A 17,593-nucleotide genomic window follows, 5' to 3' on the forward strand; every position below is an offset into this window, starting at 1 on the left:
GGGATCAAGAACAAGGGACTGTTTTATAATTACAGTAACAATCCCCAAATTGTCACCAGAAGTATTTTTTTTCCTTAATGGAAACGTTTATGAGATCCATACAAAAGCAGTGCATCTCTGGCACTTGGAATGATTTAATGGATTATTATACAGGATTAATGTACATTCTTATCTTGCCATCAAAGGATCAGATCAGCTCTGCACAACCCCCTGGGCTGGCTGCTGTCCAAACTCATTAAAATTACACCGGCCTAAGGACAACAGACTCCCTAATAACTGCTCTGTCTGCCGCCCCCTCTCCCCAACTGAAAGGCTCTCATTTTCTCTCAAACACACACACACACACAGGGACTCACACAGACTCTCTCAGCCACTCAGTCTGCCCATCTTGTCTCCACCATCTGAAAGACTCTCCTTTGCTCTCACACACACACACACACAACATGATCACACACATATGGCCCTTCATTTGTACCCAGAAGCCATCTTTTTCTCTAACCACTTTCACTCATACACGGACTATTACACATCACTTATCCACACACAATTACACACCACTCACCCTCGAACAACCCAACTCTCATCCATTAACATCATCCACAGACTCACACACTGCCTTTCCAAGCAGCCAATCAGATCTAAAGAACATACATACCCAAGGCTGGATTTTAAAGTAATGCACCCCTAGACCCCTGCGCACTGACTCCCCCCTACACTTGCCTGTCCCATTGCCCCTCCCGGTCGCACTACCTCCCTTACTGGTTGGCGGCACTGGGGACTGGACGGGTGGGAGATTCAAACAGTCAAAACCTTCAGACCAGTCCCCAGTGCAGACAAGGTCAGCGGGTGGCTTGCCACCCTAGGCCTGGGCCTTTGTAGCCTGCCCAAATATACCTGGGCCTGTACATACCGCCTCTCATACATTAACATCATTCACAGACTCACACACCAGAGATCAGCCAACCAGATCTAAAGAACATACATACCACTCACTCACCTCTCATACATAAACATCACTCACAGACTCTACACAACAATACACTTCCAGCCAGCCAATCAGATCTAGAGATATACCCCTCACTCACCTCTCATGAATAACCATCACTGACATCCCTACACACTACCTTTACAACTAGATCTAATGGACCAGGACCAAAGGTCATGTTTTCCCCTTCTCAGGTCTGTTATACACCCATTCATCTGAAAATTTATGGCAGGCTTAACTGTGGGGGTGTGATATTGGTCACTGAAGGAGTTTATGGAAGACCCCAGGTACCACCCAGAAATTCCAGGGAACCAGACATGGACACACATGAAATAACAGATGAGATGACCAACAAAAAAAGGGATACAGGAATAGCTTTAGGCCGTTAGACGTTTTAGGGCCATGTAGAGCCTATACAAGAGTGTCAAAAAGTAGCCAAGTGAAATCTACCTGCAGACTGGCTGCTATGGGCTGATGGAACATTTTCCAAATGTATGTTGGTGACTTTCTCTTCACATCAAATTCCAGCATCAACAAAAATGACAGTGTGTCTACGGTGTTCCACCATCTTTTACCTTTTGTCCAAACAGAGCTCCACCCAGTCTACTGGGTTCAGTGGCAAATTCAATAATTCTTATTCTTAACCTTCCCAACTACAAATACTTGGCGAGGTCGCCAAGTGAGCGGATCTTCTCCAGATATCCCCACCTATGGGTGGGTGATATCGGCAAATTTAGGCTAATTCGGTAGTTTGGCCCTGGGGCCAAAAGATCGAATTAAAACAACAGTAATGGGCACAGTTGGTTCAGGGACTGCATCAACGAGCCGATGCAACCCCCGATCCGACTACATTTTTTAACCTGCCCGATTTCAGACCAGACGTTGGTCGGGCAGGCCTGTCGTTTGTGCCTCTACACGGGCCGATAAGCTGCCGAATTGGTCTAAGGGATCGGCAGCTAGAATCAGTCCCTGTATGGTCACCTTTACTCAAATGAATGTCTGGAGGGAACGGACTGACCAATGGCTACAAGCCTTTCCAAAACAGAAGAACCCAGAAAGCCTCCAAGACACAGTGCTTGGAATTGCCCCCTTTGGTGAGAACATAGGAAACTTTAAAATGTCTACAAAATGTGTTTTTGTCTATTTGTCCCTATTCCGTATTATCGGCCATTATGGTAAAAGTAAAGCTGCTGCACAGAATTGGATCAATGTCTCCATGTACTGCTCCTGGCTTGGTGCTTATGATGTTACCCGCGTCAGAGACGAGCCCATAATTACACGCCAGCTCATTCCGGAACCGCCAGATATTTCTCCTTAATTCAGCATTAGTCTAATGCTTCTCATTACAGTATAATTAAATAAGATCCCTTCCAATACACAAGATACTAACGGCATTCTCTCACTATACATCTGCTCCCATCTTTGGAATATTCTTCAGAAAAAAAAACCCAAAAGAGCTGCCTGGATTTCCATAAACCCCAATGGCCGTGACTGGCCTGGAATATTCCCACACAGAGGGAAGTCGCACGTACGCACCAATATCTGCTCACAGGGTGCTTTGGCCTTTACTCTCTATTGGAAGAGAAGTTTAGTTAGAAACTGTATCCCCATTATATTTACCCACTTAATCCGCAGACAGTATTGTGAAATCGTGCCAGAGAAACGTGTTGAAAGAGTAGCAGAGATTTAGTAACAGATATTGACATAAACGTAGGATTAGGGTATGTGTGGCATCTATGGTGGTTATAACTTTATCTGAGGCGGTATCCCACTGCCGGGAATGGGGAGTCACTGGCACATTTAATTTCCTAGTCACTCTCATTTGGGAAATCGTATGCCCCAATGTTTCCCACCTAATACCCAATCAGTCCAACGGGCTCTCTCTTCTACAACAATCAAGATGGAGGGTTATAATGCTCAATACCCAATCAGTCCAACGGGCTCTCTCTTCTATAACAATCAAGATGGAGGGTTATAATGCTCAATACCCAATCAGTCCAACGGGCTCTCTCTTCTATAACAATCAAGATGGAGGGTTATAATGCTCAATACCCAATCAGTCCAACGGGCTCTCTCTTCTACAACAATCAAGATGGAGGGTTATAATGCTCAATACCCAATCAGTCCAACGGGCTCTCTCTTCTATAACAATCAAGATGGAGGGTTATAATGCTCAATACCCAATCAGTCCAACGGGCTCTCTCTTCTATAACAATCAAGATGGAGGGTTATAATGCTCAATACCCAATCAGTCCAACGGGCTCTCTCTTCTACAACAATCAAGATGGAGGGTTATAACGCTCAATACCCAATCAGTCCAACGGGCTCTCTCTTCTACAACAATCAAGATGGAGGATTATAACGCTCAATACCCAATCAGTCCAACGGGCTCTCTCTTCTACAACAATCAAGATGGAGGGTTATAATGCTCAATACCCAATCAGTCCAACGGGCTCTCTCTTCTATAACAATCAAGATGGAGGGTTATAATGCTCAATACCCAATCAGTCCAACGGGCTCTCTCTTCTATAACAATCAAGATGGAGGATTATAATGCTCAATACCCAATCAGTCCAACGGGCTCTCTCTTCTACAACAATCAAGATGGAAGGTTATAATGCTCAATACCCAATCAGTCCAACGGGCTCTCTCTTCTATAACAATCAAGATGGAGGATTATAATGCTCAATACCCAATCAGTCCAACGGGCTCTCTCTTCTACAACAATCAAGATGGAAGGTTACAATGCTTTGGATAAATCGATGTAAGAGTCAAAATAAACTGCATTTGTTTCTCAGGGATAGATTTACTGTTCAATATTGGGAAACTTTGAAGCACTGGCCATGGCCAAGGACACGCCGGCCACATCTTAAACATTATAAAAATAAAAGGCTCTCTCTCTCTGATGTTCCTGGCTCCCCGGCTCCCATGAGTCTATGATCGCCTCATTAATATGTTATGAGAAGCGACATTTTGCCCAACCCGCCCCCTCCGACTGTGTCTCTGCTCTAACCATCTCTCCAGTTTCTATGTTCTACCCGTCTCCACAGGACCAATTGATCTCATCTATTAGTTCCACCAACCCAATAGGGTGTCTTCTCCTACATCTCCAACACAAGGATCTCTCCCATCAGGCTATACATTTACAGAATATAAAAAGGTGCCTGCACCACTTGGCAACAAAGCACAGTTTAATTAATAAAAGAGATGTTTAATTGTTTAATATCAGCTTTGGTCAGTTAAAGACTAACGAAGGAAAGTATGGGAAAGCAAGTCTTACTGCCATCCTACTGTAAATCATAAGACTCTGCAATGCGAAGATATGAAATCCAAGATGGATCAATCCAACCAGATGGACAATCTAAATCAAGCTGTCTGTAGATATTGATCTAGACCAACCTTTGTCTATAGAGGGGGTTTTTATAGTTTAGCGACACCTCTAGGTCACTTGTCCATGTTCTAGGCAGTGAAATAAATGGCTTACTGGCTTCAGAAGGCTGAACAAACACTGGGTGGCATAATTTTGAGAGACCATGGTGTGCCGGGGGATTACTAGAAGTTCCATAGAGGGTAAGCAGAGGGTGAGAGTAAGATACTATAGCCTGGTTACAGAGCTCTTAATTAATTCATAAGTGTCTTAAAACGACGGACAATAATTTGCCAAAAAAAAAGTAACATTATTTTTAAAGGGGAAGTTATCCTTACAATCTTAGCAGCACACAATGGTTATGAATGGTGGAATGGCTCGGCTCAATGACATCACGTTCAGGTAGATTTCTCCTGGAATATCTGCACGCTGCTGGGGGGGGGGGGGGGGGTGTTTAATCTCTCTCTGGTTCAGTTACACTGCTCTCTGCCAAGTCCTTTTAAACAAAATACCATCCAGCAACTGGGCACGGAAAACAATTCTTCCTTTCTACTTGCTTTACCTCCTCGGTGCAGGGAGCCGGCCAAATCTATTAAGAGCCGGTTGGGTATTTTGTTACGCGGCTGCAAGATCTCTGTCTCATTAAAAGTTAGTGGAAGGCTGAGGAGGTTATTTGATGAGGGAAACAAGTGATTTGTAGGAGGTACAAACCACTCAGACTCAGTTAGACCTTGTGACACATATAAACAGAATGATGGGTAAACTGGTGAAGCCTGTAACCATGGATCCCATGGCAGAGGCGGGCCCTAAGATGCAAAAGATTGATTTATGGGTCCATAATAGGATGTGGCTTACAGGGAGTGAATACAGGTTGGTAGACTATGGGCAGAGATTTCAAACAATAAGGTTTAGTTGGGCGAAATAGAAGTATTATCATGTATGACCATTTATTCTTATTGGGGCCCTATTCTACTTATTGCCATGTCCTCCACCCAGGGGGACCAAATAGCCTAAGGCCGTGGGGGTGAAGGGCCCTGCTAATTTACATGTATAGGACCCCAAGATTACTGAAGGCTGCCTTATACGAGATATTCTTGTAGCCCTGAATAGGCTATACATATCCAGATGGTTGGGCAAACCACTCATCCCTGTTGATAAAGAGTGGATAAAATGGTTATTGGGTAAAAAAAGAAAAGACTCACCTTATACGGACACGGAATGTGATATTCTTTGCAACGTTCTTGCACCCAAGTTGTCTCCCACACCCCTCGGTAGGCTTGCTCATAGAAATAGCAGCCAATCACCACCAGGAGTGGCACAAGATAAAGAATGCTAAATACTCCAATGCGGATCATGAATTTCACTAGTTTGTCTTGGTTTTCCTTCTCCAAGGGGATTTCGATCCGGACTCGGTTCAAGGAAATAATCCCGGCGAGCAAAAGGGAAACGCCGACAACAACATCCAGGCAGAGGGGGGCAAGGACGAAGTACCTCAGGGCTTGGACATCATAGAGGCCAACAAAGCATACGCCGCTTATGTTGTCGCCTTCAATTTTGTTCATAGCGAGCAAGATGATCGTTAGGGTCCCAGGAATGCCCCACGCACTAGCATGGAACAGTAGTGCTTTCTTCTCAATGGCTTCGCTCCCCCATTTTGGAACTGCTGCCAGGAACCAAGTAATGGTGAGAATAACCCACCACACGCTGCCAGCCATGGTAAAGAAATACAGCACCATAAAGAGCATCGTACAGGCTTTGTTATGGGACCCCTGGGTTACCGTGGCAGCCTTGTACTGGCTCGGGTTTGCACCATTGCACGCCACTTTGTCCTCCAGTAAAAACCCAATGAAGAAAATCAAGGACACCATCATGTAACAGACAGCATAAAATATAATGGGCCGCTCTGGGTAACGGAATCTTGTGACATCGATAAGAAATGTTAGGAAAGTAAATAAGGTGGCTGAGAGGCAAACTATGGAAATAACGCCGATGAAGTATCTGGCAAAGGAGAGTTCTTCCCTGCGGAAGTACATGTGCGGACAGGGTGGAGAGCAGTCTCGTACTCCCAGGAAGGAATAGCCTAAATCAGGGTCAATTTTGAGTTCCCTGGGGCACCAGAAGCCATAGTCTCTTTGAACTGCCAAAGGGGTTTCTTCGGTCACATCTCCGGACAAGCTGATATCCACCATTCGGGGGTATGGCTCATCGCAGTCTGGAAACCTGTTTGAAAGGATAAAAATACGAACTGTAAACCTTTATCCAAACATCTGTACACAAATTACATTCAATCACACCAACGCTCATAGGATGGCCAAACCAAGCAAATATTGGCTGTCGGGTCTGTAGCTCGACAGTCGGCATCTTCCTAGGCAATGTAGGAAGCTAAAACCATCACGCCCAAATCAACATAAGATTAAGGGAGGTTAAGATATTTATCAGGAAGGCTGGAAGGCTCTCTTGGCCATGACTGCATCGAGCCATAGATGGTGACCAATGCACAGGTGACTGAACGATCGGATTAAGGTGGCCATACACGGGCCGATTGTAGCTGCCGATATGGGTCCCTTAGACCGATTCGGCAGCTTATCGGCTTGTGTAGGGGCAGCAACGACTGGCATGCCCAACCAATATCTGGCCTGAAATTGGGCAGGTTAAAAGATTTAGTTGGTTCGGGGACCGCATCGGCTTGTTGACGGAGTCCCCGAACCATTGTTTGGCCCTGGTCGAATTAGCCTAAATTTGCCCAATCTGTAGGTGAGGGATATCGGGGGAAGATCTGCCAAGCGAGCGGATCTTAACGTGTATGGCCACCTTTAGTCTACTTTGAACCATCTTGGATGGCCAAGTTGGTTTATATATTTTACTGTGGATTTGAATCCTCTGCTTTTATGTCCGTACGGTTTCCTTGTCCTAAACCCCCTCCAGGCTGCAGCAATATAAACAAATGCCAGTGATCCCGAACCAGTGGCTTGCCAACCCCTTGGATGTTGCTCCCACAAAGAAAACAAAGTGCTTATTTTTGAATTCCCATCCTGGGGGCAAGTTTGGTTGCATATAAACCAGGTGTACGGCCAAACAGAGCCTCCTATAGGCTGACAGTCCAAACAGGGGCTACCAAATAGCCAATCACAGCCCTTATTTGGCACCCCCAGAAATATATCATGCTTGTGTTGCTCCCCAAATCTTTTTACGTTTGAATGTGGCTCATTGGTAAAAAAAAAAAAAAAAAGTTGGCGATTCCTGCTCTATGTTACTGAATTAATTATGTTGGGGGCCAAAGATAAAACTACCGCACAACGGGCCATAAACATGGATACCTGCATTTTACTGTTCCGTTCTTTTGGACTGAAAGAAGCCGCAGAACTATCACTTATTACTTATTGGGGCATCAGTTCAAATCCAAACTAAGTAACTACAAATGCCTCCCAACCCCACCCCAGAAACATACAAATACAACTAAAAGGATTTAACTTGTGAATACAAATACTTGCAGAACTTAAAAATATCTCCATGAGGTAATGCTCTGCAAGTCTAGATGCAAGTAACATAAGAAACCAACTGACAAGTTAGAACAGGGGCATTTTTAACTTAATTAAAGTTAATTGTTTTCTGCTCTTCACCTTTCCAGATATACATTTTTTCCACTTCCATTTATAACCAATTATACATGTAACAATCTGCTGTACATTTGTGGGATAAGGAGGCACTAATGAAAATACTTAAACAAGGCACATGAATGTGGGTGTGACAGGTTTGCTTACTGCTGTTCTGACCTGTTGGCATACACAATAGCAACTGCTCTGTTTGGCCCATGGGATGATCATTGGAGATCCATTTGGTTCCCCTACTACAGAGATCCCCAACCTTTTTTACCCATGAGCAACATTTCAATGAAAAAAAAAGGTGGGGAGCAACACAAGCACAAACACTTTCCTAGTAGGTGACCAATAAGGACTTAGATTGGTTAGTTAGTAGCCTAATGTAGACGGCAGACTACTAGAGGCTCTGTGTATGCCTCCAAGTCAGAAATGTTGGGAGCAACATCCAAGGGGTTGGTGAGCAACATGTTGCCCCTGATCCACTGGCTGGGGATCACTGCCGTAGTATATGGGCACCTTAAGGTTGGGTAATAGGGGCAAGATTGGTTTCCTTGGTCTGAAAGCCAAAGAGATAGCTCTTTGGCCATTCTGGTTACGTTACAATACTGTAAAGCAGGGATCTCAAACCTTTTTTACTCATACACTGAGATGTAAAAGGTGTTGGAGAGCTACACAAGCATGAAAAAAAGTTATTTAGGGGTGCCCAGTAAGGACTGTGATTGGCTATTTGGTAGCCCCATCTGGCCTGTTGGCCTCCAGGAGGCTTTGCTTGGAGTAAAACAGTCTTTTTGCTTCCAGAACTTGCCTCCAAGTCAGAAATGTAGAAATGGGCACCTACTTTGAGGCCACTGGGAGCAAAATCAAAGGGGACGTTGGCTGTTGGGGTAAACGGCAACTCACCGGCTACATTCCATCTCTTCTGGCCACGGCACACCAAACATCTCCATGAGTTTGAAGCACTCATTATAGGCTCTCTGGCATAACTTGCGGCAGGGCAGCGTCACGCGTCCGTATTCCATGCACACCGGCGCATAAAGAGCGCACAGGAATGGGCGGAAATCCCGGGAACATTCCAGGTTTACCATGGGGTGAAAAGGCTGCAATAACAAATGAGAAAAAGCAACCCCCGGTCAATATTTATATATAAACAACAAAGAGCAATTTGTCTCTCCAGCTATAAAATACAGTTTCAGAAAGGTTAGAATAAATAATAACTCCAACCCCAAAGATAAATAATAGGACTCAGTGCTGAAGTGCTGATATGAGTGGCCTAAGGGGATCATTCAGAAACGTACAGCGTGAGTAATTAATGTAATGAAACAATGTAAATCAAACAGTATCGCAATAATAACTTATGGGGGGGGGGATCATGTCAATGCAAAGGCTGAGCCCATTTATTCTTACTATACACACATTCTTCTTGGTGTATGAACTGGAGCAATGTCACACGTGAAACACAAAGCAAAGGGAGAATTCATAGAGGGGAAACTGCCTGCACTGTAAATCATATTTCCTAGAGATCTCTCCTGTGTTTGAGTGGGACATCTTGGAGGGACGGTTACGAGGTTGGGCAGAAAATGACGGCCGCAGACTAAACTGCTTTCTGAGATGACAGAGGAATGCGGAGCCTCATATTAACGGCTGACATGCGGGTGCTGACAGAGGTGAGAAGGTTACACACCATGTGGCCCTATTCAACTTGTGTTGACAAACAAGGAAGTGGGAAACGCTTTCTGGCCGGACCTGAAATATTCATGATGTAACCAGTTTTGTATGTGCCGGGGCCCAAACGCACGGCCTGCAAGGCTTTCTGCCAGATATTTGTACAGATACACACCTTGGGGTCAGGCATTGTAAGCTTATTAGCAAGGGAATGGGGGTACCGGGCTGCTTTTAGGGGTTCCATACAACATTGACTGGTCAGGGTTCTGCATATTTACTCTAGGGAGGAAAACTGTTGGTACAGTAGTGGGGCAAGGTTGCTACAGTGTTGCCCAACCTGCATCCGTCATCAACCAAATGAGTAATCAGTAGTAACGAGGTCTCATAGTAGTAAGTAAGGGGCCCCAACTATTAGCCCACTAGTCACTAGGGCCTCCTGGGTGGTGGGCCTTGCCAACAAATAAAATGGAGCTCCAATTAAAAAAAAAAAACAACCCCTTTGCATGTATGGCCATGCCATTGGTCTGCCCCAACAACTCCCCAATTATGACAAAACCCCACTCAAGCCCCACCCACTCCCTGTAGGTCCCATCTCAGGGCCCCCTATGGCACGGGCCCCTGACTGCTGTATTTCCCCAATGGAAGCCCTGCCCATGGGTTGGAAAGTCCTATATCAAGTGAATAATGTGGCCCTGCATAATATATTTATTTTCAGTTACTGCTAAGAGCAATGCGTGCAGTCAAGTGGGTCTCACGTGAAAGAGGCCCACATGACTACAATCCCACGCCACTGGTCCCTTGCAACACTCCAATTATAACAAAAACCCCACCCATAATCCACCCGCTCACTGTAGGTTCCAGACCCACAAATCATGATTTTCCATCTCAGGGCCCCCCTTAGGCATTGGGCATCTCACCGCTGTACCCCACTAATAAAAGCCCCGCCCACAGGTTGGACAGTCCTACACCATGTGCATAATGTGGCACGACTAAGGGAGGCCCCACGTGTGCCTTTGGAATAGACACGCACCTTTCTTTGTTCTTGTGCTTATCCCATAGCAAATACATGCTCTGCCAACCAAAATACTTTTATTTTCAGTTTAATACTAAGAGCAATGCTTTCAGTCAAGTGGGTCTCACGCGAAAGGGTATTAAGGCGCTCGCAGATAGGTATGTAAAACGTGCCCAGAACCTGATCCAATAAAAGATATAAATCACTGATTGAGCTCCTTTAGAGAGCAGTTAAACAGCTCGTTCCAGTAGGGGGGCACCCTAACAAAAGGGGAATTCTGAAGGGGCATACGGCAAAAAACACACCTACAGGTGTGGCATCCATTATCCGGAAACCCATTATCCTGAAAGTTCCAAATTACGGAAGGCCGTCTCCCATAGACTCCATTTTAAACAAATGATTCTAGTTTTTAGAAACTATTTCCCTTTTCTCTGTAATAATAAAACAGTACCTGTACTTGATCTCAACTAAGATATAATTACCCCTTATTGGGGCAGAACAGCCCTATTGGGTTTATTTAATGGTTAAATGATTCCCTTTTCTCTGTAATAATAAAACAGTACCTGTACTTGATCCCAACTAAGATATAATTACCCCTTATTGGGGCAGAACAGCCCTATTGGGTTTATTTAATGGTTAAATGATTCCCTTTTCTCTGTAATAATAAAACAGTACCTGTACTTGATCCCAACTAAGATATAATTACCCCTTATTGGGGGCAGAACAGCCCTATTGGGTTTATTTCATGTTTAAATGATTTTTTAGAAAACTTAAAGCATGGAAATCCAAACTACGGAAAGATCCCTTATCTGGAAGACCCCAGGTCCCGGGCATTCTGGATAACAGATCCTATACCTGTACTATGTGCCACCTCGAGGGCAGCCATCGGAGATGGACAGATGGGGAGCCCTTGACTATATCAAGCCTATAGCTCTATCAACTACAACTCCCAGCATCCCCAATTGGAATGGACAGCTAGAAGTACACAGGTTGGACTTTTTCTTTCCCGATACCCGGGTTCTTAAAGAAACACTCCCCTTTCGGCTCTCTCACACAAGCAAAGGGTAAATATTGGCACAGAATATAAAACAAGCCTTGGGCCATTCTAATAGGAATAAAGGGGAAGGCAAAATCAGTAGCCGCCAAGCATAACTGGGCTGACAGCTGGGATTTACTCAAGGACAATAAGGGGAAAAAAATGACTTGTATGAAAATGTGCGCTTGTTTTCGGACGCCTTAATCTTGTCAACTTTTGTCCGTTAGCGGAAAGAGCGGCCATTGCTAAAACAAGCTCAGCTAATTTTCCACTCTCAAATTTTTGGTTCCACAGGGGGACGTGGAGCCGGCGCTGGGAGTGTTCAAATTCAAATTAACGGGGGCCTTTGTTCCTCCACTTGCATCCTCCTCCTCTTACATTTCCATCTTGGTAACCATGGAAACTACCCCCCCCCCCTGCTGACACCCCTTCAAGCGTTGCGGCAGGCCAAGCTTAGCAAAGGGTGTGAAAAGGGTACCAAGTCAAAAGGGCAGATTTGGCTCCTGAGAATCCAAATGGCAGCCTTTGTCCGGCCACAAAAGGCTCGGTAACCATGGTAACCCCTTTCTGTCGGGGGCCAGAAAAGATTCGTGGCACAAAAGGATTCCACCCTTTACAACTCGCCGGGGGGCTCAGCTGCTTTTGTCTCATCTGGAAGCTCAAATGGGAAATCAAATGAAGGCGGCGGATTTCCATTTGGGAATATACAGAATTAGATGGTTTTATATCCCACGGAAATAAGCTTTACTCTGCATTTCCCTACAAACATTCCGGGCAGATGATTAGAACTGGGATATTAAAGATTTCATGGCAATAAGTTAATAAAACGTGTATAAATCATGGAGGAGTGGGGAGACCCCATGCAAAATACATGAGCTGAATGGCTAGTTAAAGGGGAAGCGCTACTTAATGTATGTATGGCTAGCCTATACTCATCTCCATGGGAGACAAGGCCTATGTTATAGGCAGCAATTTTCCCAGCTCAAAAACCCTTAAACTACTTTGATAATACAGGTGTCGGACCCCTTATCCGGAAAACCATTATCCAGAAAGCTCCGAATTACGGAAAGCCTGTCTCCCATAGACTCCATTTTAATCAAATAATTCAGAATTTTAAAACTGATTTCCTTTTCTCTGTAAAAATAAAACTGTACCTGTACTTGATCCCAACTAAGATATAATTACCCCTTATTGGGGCAGAACAGCCCTATTGGGTTTATTTAATGGTTAAATGATTCCCTTTTCTCTGTAATAATAAAACAGTACCTGTACTTGATCCCAACTAAGATATAATTACCCCTTATTGGGGCAGAACAGCCCTATTGGGTTTATTTAATGGTTAAATGATTCCCTTTTCTCTGTAATAATAAAACAGTACCTGTACTTGATCCCAACTAAGATATAATTACCCCTTATTGGGGCAGAACAGCCCTATTGGGTTTATTTCATGGTTAAATGATTCCCTTTTCTCTGTAATAATAAAACAGTACCTGTACTTGATCCCAACTAAGATATAATTACCCCTTATTGGGGGCAGAACAGCCCTATTGGGTTTATTTAATGGTTAAATGATTCCCTTTTCTCTGTAATAATAAAACAGTACCTGTACTTGATCCCAACTAAGATATAATTACCCCTTATTGGGGCAGAACAGCCCTATTGGGTTTATTTAATGGTTAAATGATTCCCTTTTCTCTGTAATAATAAAACAGTACCTGTACTTGATCCCAACTAAGATATAATTACCCCTTATTGGGGCAGAACAGCCCTATTGGGTTTAATTAATGGTTAAATGATTCCCTTTTCTCTGTACAGGTATAGGACCCGTTATCCAGAATGCCCGGGACCAACGGTATTCCGGATAAGGGGTCTTTCCGTAATTTGGATCTTCATACCTTAAGTCTATTAAAAAATCCATAAAACATTAAACTCAATAAGATTATTTTGCATCCAGTAAGGATTAATTATATCTTAGTTGGGATCAAATACAAAGCACTGTTTTATTTTTACAGAGAAAAAGGAAATCAATTTTTAAAATCTGAATTATTTGCTTATAATGGAGTCTATGGGAGACAGGCTTTCCGTAATTCTGAGCTTTCTGGATATCGGGTTTCCGGATAAGGGATCCCATACCTGTAATAATAAAACAGTACCTGTATTTGATCCCAACTAAGATGTAATTACCCATTATTGGGGCAGAACAGCCCTATTGGGTTTATTTCATGGTTAAATGATTCCCTTTTCTCTGTAATAATAAAACAGTACCTGTACTTGATCCCAACTAAGATATAATTACCCCTTATTGGGGCAGAACAGCCCTATTGGGTTTATTTCATGGTTAAATGATTCCCTTTTCTCTGTAATAATAAAACAGTACCTGTACTTGATCCCAACTAAGATATAATTACCCCTTATTGGGGGCAGAACAGCCCTATTGGGTTTATTTAATGGTTAAATGATTCCCTTTTCTCTGTAATAATAAAACAGTACCTGTACTTGATCCCAACTAAGATGTAATTAATCCTTATAGGATGCAAAATAATCCTATTGGGTTTAATTAATGTTTTATTGGTTTTTCAGTGGACTTAAGGTATGAAGATCCAAATTACGGAAAGACCCCTTAACCGGAATACCCTTGGTCCCGAGCATTCTGGATAATGGGTCCCATACCTGTACATATTTCATGAACGGTCTGCAAGTGAACACTATGCACATTTTTACACTGGGTTTTCGATATTCTGGTGTTACTGTCCCTTTAAGACTGAAGTTACCCCTTTTGCTAGAGCACAAAAAGCTCTATTTATTCAATGTTCAAGGTTAATATTTACACAGCAAATGGCCATGCAAATAATCCTTTCAAATATATCTGAATAGGTTAAAAACACTAAGTTTCGGGTTTCAGTTCAATGTATTTGCCCCCCATGTGCTTGGCCTAATTGTGCTGACTCGATAGTTCTGGCCCCGGACCTGTTAAGAAAGGACCAAGCGGCCAAGGAGATTCTTGATCACTGAGATTTTCCATACTGACTGAGAAAAATAGCACCCCAGGCTAGAGTCCTATTTTTGTGACCTGGACCTAATCCGGACCTGCATTTTTACTTGGTCCAACCTGCAACTGCCTTATCTGCAACCGCACCATTAAACAGGAAGTGCTGTTCCTGCAAACTGGAAGTGACATCAGCAGAAGTGGGTGGGGGTAGAAGAAAAAAAGTTTAAAAAAATGTTTAAAGTAGGGGTTCAGAATCCATGCTTTTTTTTTTTTTTAGTTTTAGTTTAAAGGGGTAAAATATAGATCAGGGGTCCCCAACCTTTCTTACTCGTGAGCCACAGTCAGATGTAAAAAGGCTCGGCGGGGAGCAACACAAGCCCCATAAAAGTTCATGGAGGAGCCAAATAAGGGCTGTGATTGGCTATTAGGGGCCTCTATGCACCCTATCAGCTTACAGGGGCTTTATTTGGTAGGAAATCTTGTTTATATTCAACCAAAACTTGCCCCCAAGTCAGGAATTCAAAAATAACTCCCTGGTTTGGGGGCACTGAGAGCAACATCCAAGGGGTTGGGGAGCAACATGTTCCCCCCGAGCCACTGGTTGGGGATCACTGCTATAGATTATATATTAATATAGGTAAAATAATATATGATACGTAATATGGATAAGACCCGCACCTATACCTGCAGGTAAGTCACGGGTACCCAAGCCGCTGCAGGAAACTACCCCAGGCTGGAGCATTTTCTGAAGAAGCAGAGGACCCGGCGTCTGATCTACAATCACTGTGGGGGTCATTCTTCCTTTCTTTGATCTTTAAAATACTCTTTAATTGATACAGATAAAAGTGTTCCTTCTCCAGCCAGGGAACAGGTTTGGGTAGGTTCCCACCCGTAGACACACGGGGCAGCCGTACCCTGTCTGGGGAAGGTGGGCGTCAATCTCCGGCGTTGTCACTGCCCATGTTGTAATGATATCAACATACACAATGGTTGCCCTGGGCAAAGCCCTTTGCTATACACAGCCCTGAGTCGGTTCCATGGCCTATACCTGTGATCATTGGCAGGTGTATGGGAGGGGGGCAAACAAGGTGTCCGACAGGTACACAAATACAGCTTTGGTTTATTGGCTGTGGTAGAACAAGGTAATAAATCTAACGGAATATTCAAAGTACTGAGTCAGTACACACACTCCGGGGCGTACACAAAGCAACATCAATGGGGCCTTTCCTTTCATGCATGTAGCGCTACTTGTCTGTAACTGTCCTCTCTGTCTCCAACCATCTGCTTATATACAATATACAACAGAGAGGTTTCTTTAGCAGAAAACACAACTGATATAGTGCTATGTTCATTGGAGGAAGAGGGAATTTCTTTTCCAAATAATTGCACAGGTATGGGACCTATTATCCAGAACGCTTGGGACCTGGGGTTTTCCGGATAAGGGATCTTTCTGTAATTTGTATCTCCATAATTTAAGTCTGCTAAAAACCCAATAGGGCTGTTCTGCCCCAATAAGGGGTAATTATATCTTAGTTGGGATCAAGTACAGGTACTGTTTTATTATTACAGAGAAAAGGGAATCATTTAACCATTAAATAAACCCAATAGGGCTGTTCTGCCCCCAATAAGGGGTAATTATATCTTAGTTGGGATCAAGTACAGGTACTGTTTTATTATTACAGAGAAAAGGGAATCATTTAACCATGAAATAAACCCAATAGGGCTGTTCTGCCCCAATAAGGGGTAATTATATCTTAGTTGGGATCAAGTACAGGTACTGTTTTATTATTACAGAGAAAAGGGAATCATTTAACCATTAAATAAACCCAATAGGGCTGTTCTGCCCCAATAAGGGGTAATTATATCTTAGTTGGGATCAAGTACAGGTACTGTTTTATTATTACAGAGAAAAGGGAATCATTTAACCATTAAATAAACCCAATAGGGCTGTTCTGCCCCCAATAAGGGGTAATTATATCTGAGTTGGGATCAAGTACAGGTACTGTTTTATTATTACAGAGAAAAGGGAATCATTTAACCATTAAATAAACCCAATAGGGCTGTTCTGCCCCCAATAAGGGGTAATTATATCTGAGTTGGGATCAAGTACAGGTACTGTTTTATTATTACAGAGAAAAGGGAATCATTTAACCATTAAATAAACCCAATAGGGCTGTTCTGCCCCCAATAAGGGGTAATTATATCTTAGTTGGGATCAAGTACAGGTACTGTTTTATTATTACAGAGAAAGGAAATCATGTTGAAAAACCAGAATTATTTGCTTATAATGGAGTTTATGGGATATGGCCTTTCCGTAATTCAGAACTTTCTGGATAATGGGTTTCCGTATAAGGGGTCCGATACCTGTACAAAAAGAACGTAAAGAAAAGTAGTCAAGAGACCCTCTCTCTACGATTTGTGCACCTGATGTCTGTACCTTCCAGACGATGTAGTTTCTGCTTCCATTTAACATGTTTCAGGGCGGTACAACAGATTTCAGATAAGGGGGGGGGGGACTCAGAATGTCTATTTACATAATAATGGGTGAACAAGCTGGGTCGAAGAAAGAAGGAAGTCTGTCATTGATAGAGAGGGAGAAGTGGCAAGATGGAGAGCTGGGGGTCTCTGGCTGAACCCATACTGTGACGCTAGTATACAAGCTGCCAATACACATTCAGATTTATAAAAGATCTTTTTGTTATCGTAGGACCACGCTGGGAAACTGCCAACAGCAAATTTCATTGCTAACGACGAAAAGTTGTGTCGGATCGCAATGAAATTGGTTGTTACTAGGGATTCACCAAATACAGGGGGATACAGTCGGGGATTTTTTTTTTGGGTGTAACCCCAAAATCTTGTGTATGAGCCATCTAGGTGACATGTAGGAAGTGCTGAATGGACAGTGAAAGTAATTGTGACTAAAAATCTGATCTGTCAGTCATA

At 43.4% G+C, this 17,593-nt stretch overlaps 1 protein-coding gene across 1 annotated transcript in view; it reads right to left on the reverse strand.

Annotated features, from left to right (window-relative positions):
- The window catches only part of fzd3 (frizzled class receptor 3), a gene marked incomplete in the record, with an annotated part of 52,126 nt that overhangs the window by 14,283 nt on the left and 20,250 nt on the right, over nucleotides 1-17,593 (reverse strand). Inside the window, 2 exon segments of the mRNA NM_001129910.1 lie at nucleotides 5,555-6,572; nucleotides 8,852-9,048. Of these exon segments, the coding sequence (NP_001123382.1) occupies nucleotides 5,555-6,572; nucleotides 8,852-9,048 (1,215 nt within the window).

This window comes from Xenopus tropicalis, chromosome 5 (genome assembly GCF_000004195.4).
Source record: "Xenopus tropicalis strain Nigerian chromosome 5, UCB_Xtro_10.0, whole genome shotgun sequence".
Classification (NCBI taxonomy): domain Eukaryota; kingdom Metazoa; phylum Chordata; class Amphibia; order Anura; family Pipidae; genus Xenopus; species Xenopus tropicalis.